The sequence below is a fragment of the Ovis canadensis genome, chromosome 3, assembly GCF_042477335.2.
Source record: "Ovis canadensis isolate MfBH-ARS-UI-01 breed Bighorn chromosome 3, ARS-UI_OviCan_v2, whole genome shotgun sequence".
Lineage (NCBI taxonomy): Eukaryota > Metazoa > Chordata > Mammalia > Artiodactyla > Bovidae > Ovis > Ovis canadensis.
In genome coordinates, this window is record NC_091247.1 from 106,557,709 (window position 1) to 106,582,582 (window position 24,874).

Genomic DNA, 24,874 nt, shown 5'->3' on the forward strand with positions numbered 1-24,874 from the left:
TTTTTGGCATTGCCCTTCTTTGGGATTGAAATGAAAACTGACCTTTCCAGTCCTGTGGCCACTGCTGAGTTTTCCAAATTTGCTGGCATATTGAGTGCAGCACTTTCACAGCAGCATCTTTTAGGATTTGAAATAGCTCAACTGGAATTCCATCACTTCCACTAGCTTTGTTCATAGTGATGCTTCCTAAGGCCCACTTAATTTCGCACTCCAGGATGTCTGGCTCTAGGTGAGTGATCACACCATCATGGTTATCTGGGTCACGAAGATCTTTTTTGTGTAGTTCTTCTGTGTATTCTTGTCACCTCTTCTTCATATCTTATGTTTCCGTTAGGTCCATACCGTTTCTCACCTTTATTGTGCTCATCTTTGCATGAAATGTTCCCTTGGTATCTCTAATTTTCTTGAAGAGATCTCTAGTCTTTCCCATTCTATTATTTTCCTCTATTTCTTGGCATTGGTCACTGAGGAAGGCCTCCCTACCTCTCCTTGCTATTCTTTGGAACTCTGCATTCAGATGGGTGTATCTCTCCTTTTCTCCTTTGCCTTTAGCTTCTCTTCTTTTCTCAGGTATTTGTAAGATCTCCTCAGACAGCCATTTTGCTTTTTTGCATTTCTTTTTCTTGGGGATGGTCTTGATCACTGCCTCCTGTACAATGTCACGAATCTCCATCCATAGTTCTTCAGGCACTCTGTCTATCAGATCTAATTCCTTGAAACTATTTTTCACTTCCACTGTATAATCATAAGGGATTTGATTTAGGTCATACCTGAATGGTCTAGTGGTTTCCCCTACTTACTTCCCTGCGTTCTTCAATATTTTCAGTATCTCTAGTCAGAATTCTTAATATGAATTCTGAATATGAAGATATGAAAGGTCTTACACTAAGGAGCTTAAGCCAGTTGAGACTGGTGGTAAAAGAAAGGATGCACACCTCTAGGTTTTATTATTTGCATTTAGAATTTTACATACAGACAGTAAAACACACAGTTCTTAATTGAATTTTTCAGACTTGATGAATTTTTACACGTGTGTATGTAGTAATCATTGTAGCCATCTATAGGGAATATTTTAATGTGCTATACAGCTCCTTAGTAGTCTTTTTTTGTTAGTTATAAACTCCAAGAGGTAATTGCTATTCTAACTTAGGTCACCATTGATTAGTTTTGCCTGTTCTTGAAGTGCATATAGATGAAATCACACAGTAGTCTCTTATGTCTGCTTCTTTTGCTTATGTCTGCAGATTCATCATATTGTGTTTAGTGGTACAATATTTAATTTTTTCTTTGCTTTGTGGATTCCATTATATAAATAAAGCACTATTTATCCATTCACTTGTTGATGGAGATTTGGGTTTACAATTTTCTACCATTATGACTAAAGCTGTTAAAACCTTTCTTATAGTTGTCCTTTGGTGAATATATGCACTCATTTTTCTTAGGCTGTAAGATATTATAGTATTATAAAAGCTGAAAACTTTTAAAATTAAAATAGCCAGTATGCTGAACCTGTCTCACATGAAATTTTCACATCAACCTAAATTAGACATATACCTCTGATTTTATGATAGAAATTGGGGAAGAATAACACTGACTTCACAATCATCTTAGGGTGATATTGTGTGCCTGTTCTAAAATGGCAAGGGTTATGGATATTTTCCATTTAGTCATTCAGTAAACAGCAAGGCACTGTGGCAGAGCCTAGAGATACAGCTATGAAAGACACAGTCACATACTCTGCTTTCACCAAACAATAAGCGAGTCATTCATATATAATATCTACAGAGTGCAGCTATAAACAACTGAGAATTGTTAGGGGAGTACTTAAGATGGAAGACTTCCCGGTGTCTCAGCGGTAAAGAATCTGCGTGCAAGCAGGAGCCACAGAGAGGTGAATTCGATTCCTAGGTTAGGAAGATCCCCTGGAGGAGGAAATGGCAATCTCCAGGATTCTTGCCTGGAGAATTCTGTGGACAGAGGAGCCTGGCAGGCTACGGTCCCTGGGGTTGCAAAGAGTCAGACATGACTGAGCGAGTTACACACACGCATCTTCCATGTAGATCAGTTGATTAATTTGTGTTTTAAAATGTTATTGAACATTTGGGCTTCTATAACTATAAAAATGTCATAATATAAAAATTTGTAGATTTTTGTTTTTGCTGTGAATATTTTTTACAGATTCAAGTTGAGGTATTCTGCTTTTGTGGTTCAGGTTTTATTACTTATCTACTATTAAAATTTATTTTCTTATTAAAGTTTACTCTTACGATGAGAACTAATATACATAGCTGTCTGTGGGCCAAAAAAATAAAAAATTCCTTCCAGTAGTTAGAATGTTTGCTTCCTAAAGTATTTTAATTTCTCCCTTCTGTCCTTCCTTCTTTTCTTTTTTATGGTAGCTTAGTAGATGGTATTTGGTTGGTGCAAATGTAATTGCAGTTTTGGATCGTGAATTTTAAATCATTATAAGTAGACTCAATACATCGTTATTAAAAAGGGAACCATTACAGTCAACACTTTTTTGCCAGTGAGAAATGAGTTTGTTTATTCCTTTAGAAATCCATGCTTTAGCATTTGATGAACTCTGAGGAAGCATTTTCTGCATCCTGCTGTTTGGGGGTGTTTTCCCTGCAAAAAGTTGTTTAGGTGCTTCAAGAAGTGGTAGTCAGTTGGTGAGAGGTGAGTTGAATATGGCAGATGAGGCAGAACTTCATAGTCCAGTTCATTTAACTTCAGAAGTGCTGGTTGTGTGGCATGAGTCAGGTTGGGCGCTGTCACTGAGAAGAACTGGGCCCATTCTGTTGACCAAGGCTGTCTGCAGGTGTGGCAGTTTTCAGTGCATCTCATTGATTTGCTGAGCATGCTTCTCAGATATAATGGTTTCGCCCTGATTCATAGTGGACCACCAAACAGTGACCATCACATTTTTTTTGGATGCAAGTTTGGCTTTGGGAAATGCTTTGGAGTTTCTTCTCAATCCAGCCATGAAACTGGTTGCCGATTGTAATATAAAATACACTTAAATGGTTTGTTGTTGCATACAATAAGAGAAGATGATACTTCAAAACGATAACTTTTTTTTAGTTGAGTCACCCACTTATCAAGCTTTTTCACTTTTCCAACTTACTTCAAATGCCAAATGACCATACAATGGTCTAGTTGAGTTCTTCGGCAACTTCTTGATTAGTTGTAAGAGAATCAGTTTTGATGATTGCTCTCAGTTGTTCATTGTCAACTTCCAATGGCCATGCTGTTCATCTTTGAGGGTCTCGTCTTTGCAAAACTTTTTGAACCACCACTTCATGTACGTTCATTAGTAGTTCATGGTCCAAGTGCATTGTTGATGTTGTGAGTTTTCTCTACTGCTTTATGACCCATTTTGAACTAAGATAAGAAAATCACTCACATTTGCTTTTTGTCCAACATCATTTCCATAGTCTGAAATAAATATAAAATAAGCAGCAATAAGTCATTACCAAAGAAACATAAAGTGAGAAATGCACATTAAAATTATGTATAACATAGCCACATTTACTTAAGAATGTATTCCAATATCAAATGGCAAATTGCAACAATGCAAAACCACAGCTGCGTTTGCAGCAACCTGATGATTATTGCAGTGTCACTTTTGGACAGTGTTGCATGATGCATTCATTCGTTTGTTTGGTGAGAGTCAATGCTTTTAGTCTACATCAAAGTTTGGCCAACTATAGCTGCTGAAATTGTTGCTTACATTCTTGAAGGGTGTTTTTAAAAAAGGAGGATTTGCAATGGAAACTATATGTGGCCTGCAAATTTAAAATATTTACTGTCTAACCCTTCATAGCCCACTCCAGTACTCTTGCCAGGAAAATACCATAAATGGAGGAGCCTGGTGGGCTGCAGTCCATGGGGTCGCTAAGAGTCGGACATGACTAAGTGACTTCACTTTCACTTTTCACTTTCATGCATTGGAAAAGGAAATGGCAACCCACTCCAGTGTTCTTGCCTGGAGAATCCCAGGGATGGGGGAGCCTGGTGGGCTGCTGTCTATGGGGTCGCACAGAGTCGGACACGACTGAAGTGACTTAGCAGTAGCAACCCTTTACAGAAAATTGGCCAATCCCTAATCTCACTGAGTATAACTTAAAATCTTGACTCATTTTTCTTTTCTTTTGGAAATGTTTCTATAATATTCCCTTTAGAGTTGACATTTGAAAACTGACATTTTCATTGCCTTTTACAGAGAAGATGGTGAATTAGAAGATGGTGAAATAGATGATGCAGGATTTGAAGAAACACAGGAACAAGAAGCAAAAGAGGATGAAAAGCAGAAGAATCAGAAAGCCTACCGAAAATCAAGGAAAAAACACAAGAAAGAAAAAGAGAAGAAGAAGTCCAAAAGGAGAAAACGTGAGAAGCATAAGGTTAGTTAGAATGTATTTTTTGTTTCTTTGGTAAATTTTTATGAAATGTAAACATTACACTGAAAATTAGAGAGTATAAATCATTGCCTATTTTCTTATAAAATATATGGGTTAGATCTTTTGATTTATATGCTTAATAGACTTTAAAGATTATAGGAGATATCTTAAAGATTTAAAAATGATCAAGGTAAATTTTAATACAAATTAGAATAAACCTTTTAAATTGATAGAAGATTGTGTGCAAGCATACTGAAAGCTTAAGGAAAGAAAATTTCATTCTCCACAGACGTAGATTGTCAGCACTGGCCTTGTTTGCTCATTTATTTATTTATTCATCCATAAGTATTACTACATGCTTGCTGTGGAAATCTCTGTGCTATATGCTGGGGGTTACAGTAGTGAATGAAACAGTCTCTGCTCCTACAGAGATTACACTGAAACGAGAAGGAGAGAGGCATGAAACAACTGAAAGCCAAATGCTATCAAGAGAATAGTTGAGTGCTAGATACAGAATGATGTGGATTAGGGTTGTGCAGAGAGAACTTATATTGACAGAGAACTAAAGCTGGCAGTAGTAGTGGGGTAATTTTTTTTAACTCCCCGAATTTCCCCCATAAAAACAGAGCAGTTAGGATGGCAAAACCAAAAATGCATTGGCAACATCTACCGAAAAGTGAAGTAACAAGTTACCTCCACAAACCTCAAAAATACAAAAGGATAAGGCTAAACCACAGACTCAGGACTAAAGTAGGATCAGCATCTGTGTGAAATGAAGCAGAGAAAAGGTAAAGAAATTTCCAGAAAATAGATACCAACAGGTATTCATCTCAAATGAGAGTCCCCAGTGAATGTGGAGAGCCTGTTGGCCAAACTGAGAACCTCAGTGGAGACCGAGAGGGGACTGTACTAGTTTCCAATTCCTGTGTGAGTATAAGGTGACCAGCTAAAACTGGATGGTGCTGGAATGATCTGGGTCTGATGAACTCGTAATGCTGGTCAACTAAATTTCTTCTAGAACAGAGTCCCACCCTGAAGAGACAGCTGCTGGGAGTAGAATCTAGATGGAGAAGACAAGAGTAATAGGGCTAAGGAAAGAAAAATGGGTTAGAGAGCAGGGGTGGCTTATCTCAGAACATATGCAGCCATATTTTTTCATGCTTCGTGTTAACAACATGAGAGTGAAGCTGGGGCAGTTTTCCTGGTCCATTCTTCCTGTGATAATGAGCAACAAGTTTGGACCATGATCACATTTCCATATAAGTTACTGTTATTAAAAAAAAAGGAAAATGGAGAGAATAACATTCTTCCAGAAAAGAAAGAGTGCCCACAAAGCACGAAAAACTTAACCTAATATTTCAAAATGATTTTTAAAAATTACGAAAATAATGCAAACTATGATCAGACAGCATCAGTAGAATTTTGCAGGGGGATCCTTTGATCATTTAGGCAAAAAGACCAAGTCACTTATTAAGAAAGGGAAATCAGATTAAAAAAAAAATTTTTGATGTCACTATTTTGTGCCAGAAGATCATGGCGTAACATATTTGAATAAAATGTGAGCCAAGCATTTTATATCCAGGTACATACCAAATTTCAAATATAATGTCCTCAGAAAAACTGTATAGGAAACAGTGTCATAAGCCTTCTCATAAAATCTACTAGAGAACAAGTTCAGATATCCAAAATGACTGAGTGATAAAGCAAGAGTGATCTATATACACTGCATATTTGTCTATAAAACTAAAGATAAACAATGAACATAAGCAGGGCAGAATATTATGTATTGAAACATTATGGCTATAGAAGGTATCAGGAAAAGCAGAAGAATATATGGTAAGCAAGATAACTTTACTGGGAGCTTTATAGTTATTAACTGAGAATTTTAAAATATACCTCAAATTATTATCCTGAGAATGAAAGAGAGAAAAGAAAAGAAGAGGTTACTACCTAATTTCAACATTAGTTCTTCTAGGAAACAAATAATATGCAAAGAAGGGGCAGGGATTCAGGTTATTGGAAAAAGGCAGTCTGAAAGAAGTAATTGAAACAGAAATACCAATACCTAATACCAAATACCTTCCTAATACCAAAAGATACATTCCCCAACAATGCAAAATCTAATTCTAAGCTATGTAAAAGAGAAAGATTTTAAAAAATGGATAAAGAAATACAAGGCAAATGCAAAGAAAGAGAAGGCAGAAGTCATAATGTTGATATATGAAAAAGTCAAGGACCTTCCCTGGCAGTCCAGTGGTTAAGACTCCATGCTTCCAATACAGGGAGCATGGGTTCCATCCCTGGTCTGAAAACTAAGATCCTGCCTGCCATAGGGGTATGGCAGAAGAGTCAAATTTAGGTCAAACAGCTATTGAACAAGGTGCCATGTTGAGGTGGGTAGAGGAGAGGATTCAAGAGGGAGGAGACATATGTATACTTACGGTTGATTCACATTGTATGGCAGAAGAGAACACAATATTGTAAAGCAGTTATTCTCCAACTAAAAACAAATTTTTTTGAAAAGGCATTGAAAGAAGCAAAGAAGGGCATTTTATAATGTTAAGGATTATAATTCACAATGAAGCTATGTTGTTAATATTTTATATTCCCTTAAATATCAATTTTAATAAAGTAGGAACTATAGGAACTATGAGAAGAAATAGGAATAGTAATAAAAGGAGATACGCTGGCAACCTCTTTTATCCCAAAGACCTCAATCAAACGGATAAAGAGTTGATAAGGATATTAAAGAAATATTATAAATATATAGTAAGCTCTGAATCCTGAGAATATATCTTCCTCTCAAGTATAGTTGGAATACTCACAAAAACAGACCATGTCATAGGCAACAAACTCCAGTTAATTCAGTGGAGTAGAAATAATATAAAGAGCAATCTCAAACCACAGTGCAGTAAAATAAGACATTAATAACAAAGAAACCAGAAATGTCTTTGAACACAGATTAAAACTGCAGAATTTCAGGAATACAGTGATAAAACTTTGACATATGGAGGATAACTAAAAAATTATCAGAAGAAAAAGTATTATGGTATTAAAATCTAGAAAACAGAAAAGAGAGAAACAAAAAGGAAGAACTTAAAGTTATAAGCAGAATTTAACAAATTAAAATATAAAGTCAGTTTTATAAAAAATCAGCAAGATATATAAGTTATTGGCCAAACTAGTCAAGAAAAAGGAGATACAAAAACAAAGTTAGATATTTTGAGGCCAAGAACTTTTAAAACCATCATGCCCTGGTTCCTTTTTAACAGTTCTTCCTTTAAGTTATCTATCTTCCCTCATAGAGAGGTACTTTCAACATTTTGCTTGAAAATCTTAACTAGTTCATTAGGCTTATTTCCTACTTTCCGTTTTACTGAATGTAACAGTGTTGCCAGGTTTCTGCACTATAGAACGGAGATCTCCCTGTCGCCACTCCTTTATTTACTTTTGACTGTGCTGGGTTTGTGGCTGCATGGGCTCTCTGTAGTTCCCGCAAGTGGCGGCTGGGGCTGCAGTGCACGGGCTTCTCATTGCAGTGCCTTCTCTTGCAGAGCACAGACTCCAGAGTGCATGGTCTCAGTAGGCGTGGCCCCCGGGCTCTAGAGCACAGGCTTAGTACTTGTAGCACTCCGGTTTCATTACCCTATAGCATACGGAATCTTCCCAGACCAGGGGTCAAACCACTGTGCCATCAGGGAAACCCCTTCACTTTTAATAAGATCTCTCTCTCTCTTTCCTTTAAGTTACCCCAAAGTTCAAAATTTTACTAATGATCATTAAGGATGATCTAGGCTTTCACTATGCTCCTTTAAGGTCATTCCAGTATCTATTCCTTCCCTGATTCCAAAACCAGTCCTGCCTTTTAGTGTTTGTACTGGCAGCACCACATTTCCAGAATCTGTATTAGCTAACTGTTGCTGCACAGACTGCTACTCCAAACTTAGAAGCTTAAAACAACGAAAGTTTGCCTCTCTGTTTCTGTGGGTCAGAAATGTGGGTATGGCTTAACTGTGATTCTGGCTCAGCACTTCTTGTGAGGTTGCAGTCATTTCCTCTTCCAAGTTCAGTCATGAGGCTCTTGGCAGCCTCAGCTCCTCACCATGTGAGCCTCTTTACATGTCACAGCAGCGTCCTCATGGTTTGGCTCACTTCCTCCGAAGCAAGCGAGCCAACAGTGAGAGAGCAAGCGAGAGCACCCACGATGACAGCTACAGTCTTCTTAACCTAAGCACTTTGGACAAGATGTATTTACTAGAAACAAGCTTCTAAGTTTAGGCCTCACTCAGGGGAGAAGAATTAATCTTTACCTCTTGAGGACAGGAGTAATAATTTGTGGACTTTACCTTTAAAACTACCATCCAAGAATAGATAGGAAAACCCCCAAAGGAGGTGACCCTAACATATTAAAGCACATTAATGCTTCTGTCATTAAAGCAGTGTGATACTGGTACATGGAAAAATAGACAGTGAAACAGAAAACTATTTTCTTTATTTGTGGTAGATTTTTGAAGGACAGGTAGGAATTAGTCGGTTGACCGAAGAGACACAAAGAATACAAAAGCAAAAAGGCATGAAAAGGCTGCCATGTTCACGGAAGTCACTGAAGTCTCTAATTTCTTTCTGGCACTGAATATTTGAAGGGTGCACTAAGTGGCCATCCTGTTAATTAGCTCTTGACTATCCGTCTTTTGCCCTCTTTACTCACCACGATGTGGTGTCATGCTGTTAAAGAGTCCCACAGAAAACAATCATTTAGACTTGAACTTTAGTACTTAGCAACCAAGTGGGTTGAAAGAAATAATCTACCAGTGTATTATAAGTAAAATAACAAAATTAAAGGAACACTTTCAAACGCTAAACAGATACTAAACAATACCCCAAAAAAGAAACACAAAAATTCTGAAATAAAAAGTGTACTATCCTTTTCACTTAAAAATGTAATAATTTTAATTACTCTCTTCTATTTCTAGCTATTTTTAATGTAGTCCAGTTGTTAATTTCAGGTTAATAATTACTCTTAGTTATTACTATATATGAACCACATAGTATATTTTTTTAAATAATAGCCTACCTAATGGCTTCTTAAATCTGTATTCTAGACTCATTTTGGGGGGATAGCCTGAAGACTCTTCTTCTTTTAGCAGAATCTTCTCTTCTCTGATGGCTCTTCCTGAAGCAAGGCCCTTCTTTGAACTTCTTCTTAGGCAAGTCTTCTTAGTGTTCTTCAAATGAGAAGTGTTCTCTCAGAACCAGAGCTGGCTTCTGCTAATAACACAGCAAATTTTGCTTTTAAATTGATAATATTTATTTCAAATCCTAACCAAAAAGATTAGATACTTAAGCTTGAAGTGTTTCATAGCAGAATTATAAAAAGATCTTCATATCACCTATCAAATCAACAGAAACAGAGCAGCACCACAAAACTAAACCCCATAACATTTAAGAACAATGTAGAGGAAAACAGTCATCTTAAGTGAGCATGTAAGAATGGAATAGAGGAAAACAGATCCTTCTGTCAAAGTATCAAGAGCTCAGTTTAGTTTGGCACATTTTTACTGAGTTTGTTCTAGACCTTCATGCTGGAAATGTAAGGATGATAAAATACAGAGCCAGTGTCTTTGTTGATAAGAACTTTAAAAAATATTTTTAAAAAGGATGCTCAAACTGGGAAGGTAATTATTTTGACCAGATGGAGGAGATTTGGTGATCTGAATGAGTGAAATTGCTTTCATACTTGAAAAAACTTATTCATGATATTTGTCAATCAGTATCAATTACTTATGGTTTGCATTTCATCTTTGTTCAATTTTATGGATTGTATTTGTTTTATATTTATAATTTGGAATGTTTTGGTATCTTTTAGATTTAGGGTACTTATACAATAGATTAAGAACTCTAAAGCTATTTTAGGTAAAAACAAATAATAATTCATACTCAATTCATGTTCTAGGACCTTTTTGGTGATGAGGAACCAATTTTATTTTCTTTAAGATTAACTTAAATTTAAATACCTTGAAAGCATATTTTCTGTTTGAAATCTTTGGGCCAAAGGGATGATGGAGAAAATGCTGCCATAAAATCTCTGAGAAAAGAGGAATATGTACTTTCCTTCAGAAAATTTTAGAGAAGCTGGGGTGGAGGTGGTCTTTGGAGCAAGAATTTTTCAGTTAATACTTCAGAACCTACTAGGATGATATAATCTATTGGTTGGCCCCTCTGGTTGAAACAAGCTTATTCAGTTACTAGTTAAATTTTCTTCCTTTTGTAAACGTAACAGTTTCGGTTTTTCCTTCTTTTAGCATAATTCTCCATCCAGTGATGATAGCTCAGACTATAGCCTTGATTCAGAGGTCGAACATACAGAAACTTCCCACAGAAAAAGATCTGGTTTCTACAGAGATTATGACATTCCATTTTCTCAGGTATTTCTTTATTTTTATTGTCATAAAATATACATAGCAAAAATTTACAGTTTTAACTATTTTTCTTTCTCTAAAAATTGAAGTGGAATTGACCTACAACACTATGTTAGTTCCAGGTACACAGTGTATTATAATAATAGCATTCATTATTTCTGTACATTACAAAATGATACCATCACAAGTCTGGTTACCAGACTTTCACTTATTTCACTTAAAACATGGTGCCCTCTAGGTCCATTCATGTTGTCGCACATGGCAAGGTTTCATTCTTTTTTATGGCCAAGTAATATTCCATTGTATATGTGCTACATATCTTTATCCATTCATCTCTGCTGTCACCTACAGAGATACTACATTACTGTGTTTTCCCTATGTTGTACATTTCATCCTTGTGATTCACTTATTTTACAACTGGAAGGCTCTACCCCTTAATCTCCCTGACCTATTTCTTTTATCCACATTCCCCTCTGGCAACCACCTGTTGATTCTCTGTGAATCTGTTTCTGTTTTGCTGTTTGCTCATTTGTTTGGTTTTTATATTCCACATGTAAGAGAAATAACATGGCATTTATCTTTCTTTGAGTCATTTCACTTAGCATGATGCCCTGTAGGTCCATCCATGTTGTTGCACATGGCAAGGTTTCATTCTTCTTTATGGTCGAGTAATATTCCATTGCATATGTGCTACATGTCTTTATCCAGTCATCCATTAATGAACACTTAGGTCGTTTTCATATCTTGGCCACTGTAAATAATGCAGCAGGGAACATAGGGGTGCATATATCTTTTCAAATTAATGTTTTTATTTTCCCTGGGAAAATATCCAGAAGTGGAATGCTGGATCATATGATAGTTCTATTTTTTAATATTTTGAGAAACCTTTGTACTGTTTTCTGTAGTGGCTGCACCAATTTACATTCCCACCAACAGTGTACAAGTGTTCCTGTTCCTCCACATTTTCACCAATACGTGTTATTTCTTATCTTTTTGATGATGGCCATTCTGCCAGGTGTGAGGTAATACATCCTTGTGGTTTTGATTTTCATTTCCCTGATGATTAGTGATAGTGATATTGAGCATCTTTTCATGTGCCTGTTGACCACTCATATATCTTCTTTGGAAAAGCTCACTATTTTCACCATTTTAAAATAACAATTTCTCAGTGACATTAAGTGTATTTACCGTGTTTTGCAATGATCACTTCTATCCATTTCCAGAACATTTTCATTATCCTAAAGAGAAGCAGTATCTGCCAAACAGTAATACCTCATTTCTCCCTTCCCCACTCCTGGTAACTACTATTCTTTCCATCTCTGTGAATTTGTCTGCTCTGGGCACTTCACACACTGTCCTTTTGTGTCTGACTTTTTTTACTTAGCATAATTTTTTCATCTTTATTGAAAAATTTTTTCCATCTATGTTATATAGTATGTATCAGAATTTCCTTCCGTTTTAAAGCTGGATAATATTCTATTATAGGTATATACTAGATTTTGTTTATTTATTCCTTTATTAATAGTTATTTGGATTGCTTCCACCTTTTGCCTATTGTTAATGCTTCTATGAATGTGAGTGTATAGACATCTCTTCAAGACTCTGCTGTCATTTCTTTGGGGGTGTAGACCTAGGGGTGAAATTGCTTGATTATATGTTATTTCTGCATTTAACTTTCTGAGGAATTACTAACTGTTGCCCACAAAGGCTGCACCGGTTTACATTTCTGCCAACAGTGCTTGCAACTTTTCTAACTGCTCCACATCCTTGTCAAACTTGCTATTTTCTGTTTTTTGTTTGTTTTGTTTTGGATAAGAGCCTTCTTATGTGTATGTGTGCAGTTGCTAAGTTGTGTCTGACTCTTTACAACCCCATGAACTATAGCCCACCAGGCTCCTCTGTCTATGGGATTTTTCTGGCTGGAATACTGGAGCAGGTTGCCATTTCTCCTCCAGGGGACCTTCTCGACCCAGAGACTGAATCCACATCTCCTTCATTGTAGGTGGATTCTTTACCACCAAGCTGCCTGGAAAGCCCAAGAGCCTTCCTAATGGGTGTGAAATGATATCTTTTGAATTACTGCCTTTTAAAGAGAAGAATTAAGCTTTCAATTTCATTCTTTGCTTTCTGATATTTAAAAAAATATTCTATAAAACATGCTACAAATTTCAAATCTTTGAACATAAAGAATACATCATGTATTTGTTTGCTACGGCTGCCATAACAACATACCACAGACTGGTGGCTTAAACAGCAGAAATTTACTTTTCTCACAGTCCAGAGGCTAGATCTGAGTCCAGGATTGAGGTGCTGGCAGGATTGGTTTTCTCTGAGGGCTGCAAAGGAAGGATCTGTTTGGCTTTTCTCCTTGGCTTGTAGACTTGTAGGCTTGTAGACCTACTTGCTGCTTTGTCCTTGTATGATCATCCCTCTGTGCATGTGAACCCTTGGTTCCTCTGTGTGTTCAAATTTCCTCTTAGACAGAGAGCAGTCAAATTGGATCAGGACTCACCCTAACATCTTCATTGTGGCTTAATCACCACTTTAAAGTCCCTTTCTCCAAACACTCTCACATGTTGAGGTATTGAGGGTTAGGGCTTCAATATATGACTTTTGTGCCATCTACCTTTTCAAGTGCAAACGTTATTTGGTGTATTTTAAACAGAAAAAAAAGTAAAACATGATATACTTTATATCTTCCTTAAGTATATTGGATTGTATGAGCAAGACTTCAATATAAATAATTACTTTGTGCTGGAAAAATCCTGGTGCTCTCAGGAGTACTGAGGAGTATTCAGGTCAGTGTGTGTATACCTTAAAAACCCCAGACTTTCTGAGTTTTGGCAGCTGGGGATTACTAACGTTTCCACTCTTTCCAGACTCTGGACTTCTCCTTTTGTTCCCAAAGGTTAAAAGGACAGTCAAAAGTATTGTTGAACCTGTCAGATGTTTTTTTCATGATGGGCTAATGCTTTCAGAGCAAAAACAGCTCCAAGTACTGCTCATTTCTGGGGATTTTCAGCTACTCCATGAATAATGGTCCAGAAATCCTTCACTAATTTATTAGCTCTCTGATGTCTATAGCAGTTTGAAAAAAAATATTTTGTCTACCTTTTCTGCATTTTTTTAGGAGAAGGGCTGATCTGAATTAAATTACCTAATCTGGCATTAGAAAAGAAAGTTCAGGGTCATTTCCTTCACATAAGCTTTAGGGTTGACTCACTGAGATTAGAAAGTATATCCTAAAAATCTCATTTAATGAGATTATAAGTAGGTACTACTTGAAACTTTTACTCTAAAAGGCAATAATAGAATATAGTATTAGCATCTAACTATGAAATTGAAGTACTTAATATGTTTTCCTTTTTCCTCATCCTTGTTCAGGGTCTCCTGTACTATTATTTCATGTTCATAATGATAGCCTGTATTACGGAAACCAAATCTGCCCCCACAGACATTCTAGCAGGTATATAGCCTAATAATCAATAAGCAAAGTGATTGGAGAAAATCTTTTGGTAGAATTTATAGTCTTTTTTGTTTCTTTTATCTTTAGGAGGGCTTTTAAAAATACTTGCTAGATCCTTGCTGGTGAGTACATTTTGTTCATTCCAGATGATGAGCTTGTGAAGCATGAGGAGCTCTTCTTCTAGAGAACTGGGGCTTCTCTGTACCCCCTCAGTCCATTTAGCACTTCCAAGAGAGCTTGGGTGGTGCCCTGATGTAAACACTAAGCACTGCAGCAGGCACATTAGAGTCTGTCACTGCAGAAGGAGCCCTGAGATGGGAGATTTGCATCATTAGAGGGATAGGATTATTTGCAGTTGGGAAATCAAGGGAGGGATGAATTGAAAGTTTAGGGGTAATTCTGCTTGAAAAAGTAGGAATTATGAACATTATTTTTGTAAAGGCTGTGAAAAATCAAGAGAACTGGATTAATATTAATGCTTAAAAGTTTTTGTGGAAAGCATCTAATTTCTAGAGGAAAATTCATAGTTGCCCATTAACAGTAATCTTTAGTAATTAAGCATTGAAATATATCATTGAAAAATTAATACAATCACATTTTTAATAAAAGGAAAAGTAAGTACCATTCAGTGAATTAATCGTCAGCTTAATCAAAACAATTATTTTTTGTTTTAATAGTGGCTTTTTGAAAAATGTAAGGAACTGCCTTTTGGCTATAATCCTAAATCCACTTCTGAATTTCTGAAGTGCTAGACTGAGAACAGTTGATAAACTTTAAAAACGTTGCTTTAAGAATGTGGGAAGTCATGGGAGGCCGGGAAGCCGGCCCCTGGCACCATGTGTGCTAGGGGCCTGCAGGAAGGTGAAGGCCCTTTCAGCGCTGACTTGGTGGGAGTGTGCGGCGCGGGGCGGCTGGGGCTTCATTGCCATGGAGTGGGAGGGGGATCAGCTGTCCGCGCGGCCCACTGTTGAGACCGAGGGGCTGCATTTCCTTCACGTCAGAGAAATTAAGGAAACAATTCCGTTCACCATTGCAATGAAAAGAATAAAATACTTAGGAATATATCTACCTAAAGAAACAAAAGACCTATATATACAAAAGTATAAAACACTGGTGAAAGAAATCAAAGAGGATGCTAATAGATGGAGAAATATACTGTGTTCATGGATCGGAAGAATCAATATAGTGAAAATGAGTTATACTACCCAAAGCAATCTATAGATTGCAAGGAGGCAAGAATATACAATGGAGAAAGTGAAGTGAAGTCGCTCAGTCGTGTCTGACTCTTTGTGACCCCATGGACCCCATGGAAGCCCTATCAGGCTTCTCTGTCCATAGGATTTTCCAGGCAAGAGTACCGGAGTGGGTTGCCATTTCCTTATCCAAAGGATCTTCCTGACCCAGGGATTGAACCCAGGTCTCCCGCACTGCAGGCAGCTGCTTTACCCTTTGAGCCACCAGGGAAGCCCAATGGAGAAAGGACAATCTCTTTAACAAGTGGTGCTGGGAAAACTGGTCAACCACTTGTAAAAGAATGAGACTAGAACACTTTCTAACACCATACACAAAAATAAACACAAAATGGATTAAAGATCTAAATGTAAGACAGAAGCTATAAAACTCCTAGAGTAGAACATAGGCAAAACACTCTCCGACATAAATCACAGCAGGAACTTCTATGACCCACCTCCCAGAATATTGGAAATAAAAGCAAAAATAAACAAATGGGACCTAATTAAAATTAAAAGCTTCTGCACAACAAAGGAAACTATAAGCAAGGTGAAAAGACAGCCTTCAGAATGGGAGAAAATTATTTCAAATGAAGCAACTGACAATCTCAAAAATATACAAGCAACTCCTGCAGCTCAATTCCAGAAAAATAAACAACCCAATCAAAAAATGGGCCAAAGAACTAAACAGATACTTCTCCAAAGAAGACATACAGATGGCTAACAAACACATGAAAAGATGCTCAACATCACTCATTATCAGAGAAATGCAAATCAAAACTACAATGAGGTACCACTTCACACCAGTCAGAATGTCTGCTATCCAAAAGTCTACAAGCAATAAATGCTGGAGAGGGTGTGGAGAAAAGGGAACCTTCTTACACTGTTGGTGGGAATGCAAACTAGTTCAGCCTCTATGGAGAACAGTGTGGAGATTTCTTAAAAAATTGCAAATAGAACTGCCATATGACCCAGGAATCCCACTGGTGGGCATACACACCGAGGAAACCAGAATCGAAAGAGACACGCATAGCCCAATGTTCATTGTAGCACTGTTTATAATAGCCAAGGACATGGAAGCAACCTAGATGTCCATCAACAGAGGAATGGATAAAAAAGCTGTGGTACATATGCACAATGGAGTATTACTCAGCCGTTAAAAAGAATACATTTGAATTCATTCTAATGAGGTGGATGAAACTGCAGCCAATTATACAGAGTGAAGTAAGCCAGAAAGAAAAACACCAATACAGTATACTAAGGCATATATATGGAATTTAGAAAGATGGTAACGATAACCCTGTATGTGAGACAGCAAAAGAGACACAGATGTATAGAACAGTCTTATGGACTCTGTGGGAGAGGGTGAGGGTGGGATGATTTTGGAGAATGGCATTGAAACATGTGTAATGTCATATATGAAATGAATCGCCAGTCCAGGTTCGATGCATGATACAGGATGCTTGGGGCTGGTGCACTGGGATGACCCAGAGGGATGGTATGGGGAGGGAGGGTGGGAGGGGGGTTCAGGATGGGGAACACGTGTATACCTGTGGCAGATTCATGTTGATGTATGGCAAAACCAATACAATATTGTAAAGTAATTAGCCTCCAATTAAAATAAATAAATTAAAAAAATAAATTTATATTTATAGAAAGAAGAGTGTTGGAAGTCTAATACAGTGTCTTCAAAATTCAAAATCGATGTTAATTGATTTTCTTGACTGCTTCAGTTATATACTTTTTCTCTATTTTATAATTACTGCTGCTGCTGCTGCTGCTGCTAAGTCGCTTCAGTCGTGTCCGACTCTGTGCGACCCCATAGACGGCAGCCCACCAGGCTCCCCCATCCCTGGGATTCTCCAGGCAAGAATACTGGAGTGGGTTGCCATTTCCTTCTCCAGTGCATGAAAGTGAAAAGTGAAAGTGAAGTCGCTCAGTCGTGCCCGACTCTTCTAGAAAGGACTTAATATTTCTCTGTATTTTATTAAAAACACAGTCTCATGTTGGTATTCTGCCAGGGTAGTATTTTATATCACATTTAAAATGTACTAAACTGAAAATGAGTCATGGTCTGACTTTTTCTAGATCCTCAAGTTGTAATTATGTGCAATTCTTTTTCTTGCTTTCTAATAAAAAATTGACAAGATATGATAGAAGTAATGAAAATATTTCAGTGAATAGAGAAGTACTTGAATACTATCACTAAATAAACTTCTAGGACTACAATGTATTTTTTATTTTTACATGCTTTAGTAAAAAGCAATAAAATTCATAATGGGTAAATGCAATAAATAGTTTCTAATGAGCAATTTATTCATTAGATATTTTTCATTATTAGGGACATCTCTATTTTTTCCTATTAAATCTCATATGCAACATTTTCTTTTTACAAATTTGACCTTACATATTTTTTATTAAATATAATATGCTTAAACATGTCATTTGGGAATTTTTCAATCTTAAGGAGACTGTATATTTTCTACCCTTTCTCCAAGCTATTTTACTATTTTTTTTCTATTTTCACAAAGACCTCTTTGGGTTTTTGGAGAAGGAATTCATGTATGTTGATACGGATTTTAAAGTATTCTTGTGGATACAAATATTGAGGTATGGAGCATGAGAAATGTAAGACATGGGCATGGGAAACAAAGTGAACAAGACACACTCACCAGCAAGGTTTTATGAACATTACAGTGTTTAATAACATCAGAGTAGCATTTAGCTTTTTAAACTTAGTTTTAAATAGTTCCATAGATAAATTCTAACCACAAGACAGAACAACTCTTTTCCCCTTCTTCTCCCAGCTTTCTAGGGGTGGAGGGGTGGGGGAAGATGTCCTATGTTACTATCAACTCCTCTATATGTAACTGAAAAATCCTGACAATGATTATTCATTTTCACTTAGCATGGACATATATCAGGAAGCTACATGGCATCAAAGAAGAGTCAACATAACAGAAAATTTAAAAGTAAAGAATATGATGAGTACAGTACCTACAGTGATGACAACTTTGGTAGCTACAGTCAGGAAACAGAGGAAGATTTTGCCAGTCAGCTGAAACAATACAGGCAAGCTAAAGAAACCTTGACTACTTCTTTAGGATCATCTTTTTCTAAAGAACCAGGGAAAAAACAAAGATTGAAAGGAATTCAGCAAGGTAAGTTTGAAATTGTCTGGTTTTGACTATGAAAACTTTATTAAGATAAACAGGTAGCTATGAAGTAAAAACTTAAATTTCTTAGCCCTTTGTTATCATCAGTTTATTCCTGTTGTTCCTAAATTTGTTTTTCTTTATTTTGTAGACCTTGAGGACAAAAATCTATAGATATTTCAATCTGCATGATATCTTAAAATTTGCATTTAATAGATTTCCTAATATTTTTAAAGTATATAAAATGTAGAAACACTTTCCAAGTTTTCCCCTCTCTTCTATATGGTATCAGTATACTGAAAAAAAAAAATTACCTATCCTTTTCAACTGTTACCTTGTGTTACTTTATATTTTAGACCGTATAAAGACAGAATCCTGGAAAGCTATTCTTTTATTAGAGTTTAAAATGTAGTGATCATCTTTGCTGTTTAAATATACTCAAGACTATATACTTTTGAAAAAATATATGTATTTTACTGAAGTATAGTTGATTTAAAATGTTGCAGGTACACAGCAAGATAATTCAGTTATACAGTTACACAAATACTATTTTTGAAATTATTTTTCATCATAGGTTATTACAAGATACTGATTATAGTTCCCTATGCTATACAGTAAACCTAAATAAATGCTAGAAATCTAGCATTCTATTCATACTAAGCCAAACAAGTGAAATCAAAATGTCATATTTTTTTTTGTTATGTAAAAGTTCGTAATTTTTCTAAAATATATGTATTATACATGTTTATACATATGTATACAAAAGCTTTTCTACTATACTTGATAAAGGCTTGAGAAAGAACATCAAACAATAAAAATAAAAGAGAGATCAAGAAATTGGAAAACATAAACTAAATGAAATGAGGCACTGAATATGAAATAGACAAAGTGAAACAAACTAGATAAAAATGAAAGATCATCATATAGTCCAGTTTGGTCAGTTCAGTCACTCAGTTGTGTCCGACTCTTTGTGACCCCAAAGAGGAGGACTGCAGCATGCCAGGCCTCCCTGTCCATCACCCAACTCCCAGAGCCTACTCAAACTCATGTCTATTGCATGGGTGATGCTGATCTTCTGTCGTCCCCTTTTCCTCCCTCCTTCAATCTTTCCGAGCATCAGGGTCTTTTCCAATGAGTTGGTTCTTCGCATCAGGTGGCCAAAATATTGGAGTTTCAGCTTCACCATCAGTCCTTCCAATGAGTATTCAGGACTGACTTCCTTCAGGATTGACTGGTTGGATCCCCTTGCAGTCCAAGGGACTCTCAAGAGTCTTCTCCAATACCACAGTTCAAAAGCATCATTTTTAAACATGACTGCTCATTAGAAACTTATCTGGAGCTCTGGAGAAAAAAAGCAATAACTGATCATTTTTATTTTTCAGAAAGTTTCGAGATAACTCTGATGTGCCTCTGGAGTTTAAAAAGTGATTACAGGCTTTTTTGTTAGATCCTAGTTTGGGTGATATGGAGTTCTATTATTTTTCTGTTGACCAATCATGATACAGTGGTATTAAGTGAGTAATACTTACATAATCACAAGAGTAAAAGATGTTATCAGTTTTCACAATCAATAGCTGCACAAAAAATAAAAGAATTACAATCGCAAGCCATAATGGAAACAGTGGGTACATAATGGATTAACATAACAATATAAAATAACTACAGTTTGGGAGGGGGAGTCAAGCAGAGTGATGTGGCAAACGGAAGTGCATACATGCACATGTTTTCATCCACCCAACCAAGGACTATACACATTTTTCTGAATCAGAAATAACAACAAAACCTAAAGAAATTTCTGGAATGGTAACCTATTCATCTGTTATATTGAGGTACATCATCCTTGGGAAAACCAGGACAAGTCTCCATAGAAATTATGGATCACATAAGGGTCAAATTAGCCTTAAAAACTGTCTAGTTAGCATGTATGCTTCAAGAAAACTGGAGCAAGATGAGGCTGAGGTGAAGCGATGAAACCCAAACCCTACGTAACTATCTTTCCTTTTTTTAATTTTAAAATGTAAATTTAAAAATTTATTTATTTATTTTTATTTATTGTATTTTATTTTTTAAATATAAATTTATTTATTTTAATTGGAGGCTAATTATTTTACAGTATTGTATTGGATTTGCCATACATCAGCATGAATCCGTCATGGGTGCACATGTGTTCGCCATCCTGAACCCCCCTCCCACCTCCCTCCCCATCCCATCCCTCTGGGTCATCCTAGTGCACCAGCCCCGAGCATCCTGTATCATGCATCAAACCTGGACTGGCAATTCGTTTCACATCTTTTAATTAGCACTGAAAAAAAGAGTCCATTATGAGTAAATTTGGTTATTTTTATGGCTTTATTTTTTCTTGATTTCCTAGCAAAATTCCTTTGAAAAATGTGAACCGAGGCTTTGTTGAACTAAAGAGGAGGAATTTGTCTATACATGTGCTGTTGTAATTGGCACGTTTGTTCCTGGAGTCAGACATAGTGGTGTCAGGGATCATTTCACTTGGGGAATAAAGGGACTGTGAAGTTCTTGTTCATCCCTTCCTACCTGGGGTTTTTCCTTTCAGACTCCTTCTTTTTGTTCTGTTAATGAATTGAGTATTGCATTTTATTCTGAATTTCATTTTTTTCCCCAGAATTATGAAAGTAATATATAGTTAAATGCAGAAAACTTTTTCTATGTGTAAAAAATGATAACGCAGCAAAGATCAAAGATAAAAACAATTTGAATCTCTACACCCAGGGACAATTACTATTAATATTTTTGGCAAACATTCTCTAGAATTTTTGAGAATTATTTTTAACAAAAAACTATACACTGTTAAAACTCCTTTTTTTCCCCTTTAACTGTGAATTGTATTTCTGTAATTCTTATGTTAATGAGTAGATTCTAATGCCTACATTCTAATAGATGCACCATAATTTATCTATTAAATTGCTAAATTTGTTTGCTAGTAATTATTTGAGATTTAAGTTGCACCCATTTTTTGAAAATTCTGTGATTAACCCTGCATATTTATACATATCTCATCTTGGTAAACATTTTTTCCTGATAATAAATGCTGAAATGTAGAATTAAGTCAAAAGGCATAGGCACATTTGAAAATTTTTGACCCATATACCAAGCTGATATCCAAAAAGGTGTTAAAATAGCAGTTTATAACACTTCTGCCAGTGTGTGAAAATGCCAGTTTCTCCAAATCCCTACCACCGTTATTTCTTTGAGGTGAAAATTGGTGTGTTAATTTTTCATTTCTTTTAATGAAGTGAAACATTTTTGTCATGCATTTATTGGCTGTTTTGTAGATTTAAGATCATTGTAAAACTTGGTAGTTCAATATGACTTCGGTAAAATGAGAAATCACTTTGTATTGTAACTTACTACCCTAATATATAATTTTTATAATTTAAGTATCTGTTTAGATACTTTTAAACATCAAGTTTTTCAAAAGTAAAAGACAGGTATAAATTTTGTTTGGCAATATATGTGATATCCAGAATTATCAATAGAAACAATTTGCTACAAATTAATCACTAATAATACTTCATTGTCTTCCTTAGAGAGGAATGCAATGTTTAATTCTCTTAAAAAACAGAAAACCTCCTTAATTGTATATTCTAAGGAGAATTGAGAAGGATAAAACTAGATTTGACTTCTCCAGCCACATGTATCCTTGTTCTTTGCCTTCCTTATGTTGCTAACATCACTTGAGAAACAAAACAATAAGAAGCAGTACCTTAAAGTAAAATGTAAAGATGGAATTAGTTTTTTCATTGAATCTAGAGGGGGAAAAGAATGCACTGTACATTGTAGACTATTTAAAATATGCTATTCTCTGTAAACTAGTAGGTTGGTGTGCTGTTTTATTTATAACATCTAGAGTACATTTTAACTTTTGTAGGTACTGAGCAGAGGGTTAAAAGTTTTAATGTTGCTCGTGGACGAGGTTTGCTGAAAAAAATCAAACGCAAAGACCGTGGCGGAAGGGTCAACAAAGGGCCAAATGTGTTTTCAGGAACTGATGACTATCATGAGGTAATGAGAATTTATATATATTGAGGATTCTACCTTTTAACTTACTTGGCTGCAAGTGAAGCATTGTGATTTTAATACTATTTTCCTAGTAAATGAAAAATTTCCAGTTCAGGTCAAATGAATATAGATGAATTCCAAAAACAAGTTTTGTTTTACTTAGTTATGATACTAGTATACAGATGCACATTTAGGTGACATTGAAATGAAATTGCTAAGTTCGAAAGCACTTCAAAATAAAATTGATATGTCTGAAAGCAAAAATTTTTGTTCTGTAGGTTCTCTGTTGTACTTTTCCTTCCTAGGGGTCATCTTCCCTTGATGCAAATGGCAGTAAAATGCTTGGTAGCTCAATACGTGGCAGGACCAAGAAGGGAGACAGTGGTAAATTTACTTACTTATTAGAATTGAAATCCTTGAAAGAGAAGAAAGGAGGTATTAATGTTTGGAAGGGTCAATTTATGAACCATGTGTATAGTAGAGACTGAATAAATGTATGTTGAATTGAACTGAACTCTGAACAAATACATTTCAACCTTGTAGTGACTTTCTAGATTAGAGTAATCCAATTTCTGTATTCTGCCATTGTTCCAGTAAGATTTGATTGAATTATGCAGAGCAAGGGGTTATCAATAGCTGTAACCCTGACTGATAGAAAAGGGATACTAATATTGTAATTGGAAAATGCTCAGTTTTCTAATCTCTGGGTTTAAAGATAATGGGCAAATATTTTTTTAATATACTCCTTAGTATACTGTTTAGGGAGTTGCTAGCAAGTATGACCTTAAAAAAAAGTTTAGGACCAAATAAATTTGTGAAACCCAGCACATACTACTCTATTCCTGGTGATTCTCAGTCAACATGAATGTTTAAAGGCTCTGAGCAGGTTAGGCAGAAAGAAGTCTGACTTTGTTCAACCCATCATTTCTAAAATTTACTTCACCATGAACTCTTTTTTTTCCCCATACACCTACAAACATTCATTCTTAACTCACTGTTCTGTGGAATAACAGCTTTGCAAATAAGCTTAAAATTTCTGGGAAACTATAACCTGCCTCTCCATCTTTCTAGGCAGGTGTGGTTGTCTAGGATGTGCTGCTTTCACTAGACCAAATTAATGTGAATACTTTCTGAGTAAACCTCCTCCTAGATTCAGTACTTATACCCTATACATGAAAAAATATTAGCTTCCAGGAAAATACAGTTTTGAGGGAGTTACTGCCTATCTCTGAGCTTCAGTTTGCTTAACATGTAATATTAGAGTACAGTATTAAATTAACTCAAATGGCCCCTTCAAGCACTAACATTTTAGATGTTTCCAGATCTAGCTTGCAACTAAAAAATTTCTTAATCTTGTGATAGAAAATAAGAATAAATTCTTTCTTGTGCATTTATCAGATTTAGGACATTTTCCCTTTCCTGAAGAATCTGCCTGTCAAGCAGGAGACATGGATACTGTCCCTGGGTCGGGAAGATCCCTGGAGAAGGAAATGGCAACCCATTCCAGTATTCTTGCCTGGGATATCCCATGGACAGGGGAGCCTAGCTGACTATAGTCCATGGGTCACAAAGAGTCAAACACAACTGAGCGACTAAAGGGGTTCCCAGTTGCTGCTACTGGTAAAGAACCCACCTGCCAGTGCAGGAAGATGTAAGAGGCATGGGTTTGACCCCTGGGTTGGGAAGATCCCCTGAAGGAGGAAGTAGCAACCCTCTCCAGTATACTTGCCTGGAGAACCCCATGGACAGAGGAGCCTGATGGGCTACTACATAGTACAACTTGGTGCATTCTTCAGTGGGTTTTATTGGGGGGGGGTCATTACCTAATATTTTTACTTTTTGATTTCAGAGTTATATTCCTCAAGTTGGCTCTTTGACTTCTCATGGTGCACTCTTTGGCTGCCTATTTTATTACAGCCACAATCCTTGTGGAGAAGGCATATGTGAACTGGTCATTTATAACTACTTGTTCTAAGTGAGCCTAGAAATAGAAAACGTTTATTAAAAAAATTTTCAGTTCAGTTGTTCACTCATGTCTGACTCTTTGCAACCCCACTGCAGCACGCCAGGATTCCCTGTCCATCATCAACTCCCGGAGTTTACTCAAACTCATGTCCATCAGTTGGTGATGCCATCCAACCATCTCCTCCTCCGTCATCCCCTTTTCCTC

The 24,874-nt window shown here is 36.3% G+C and overlaps 1 protein-coding gene across 1 annotated transcript in view; it reads left to right on the forward strand.

The window, feature by feature from the left end:
• The window catches only part of ZC3H6 (zinc finger CCCH-type containing 6), a 71,377-nt gene that overhangs the window by 25,540 nt on the left and 20,963 nt on the right, over positions 1-24,874 (forward strand). Inside the window, exons 2-5 of the mRNA XM_069580638.1 lie at positions 4,226-4,406; positions 10,706-10,828; positions 18,426-18,678; positions 22,574-22,707. Coding sequence (XP_069436739.1) covers positions 4,226-4,406; positions 10,706-10,828; positions 18,426-18,678; positions 22,574-22,707 — 691 coding nt within the window. The remainder of the gene's footprint in view (positions 1-4,225; positions 4,407-10,705; positions 10,829-18,425; positions 18,679-22,573; positions 22,708-24,874) is intronic.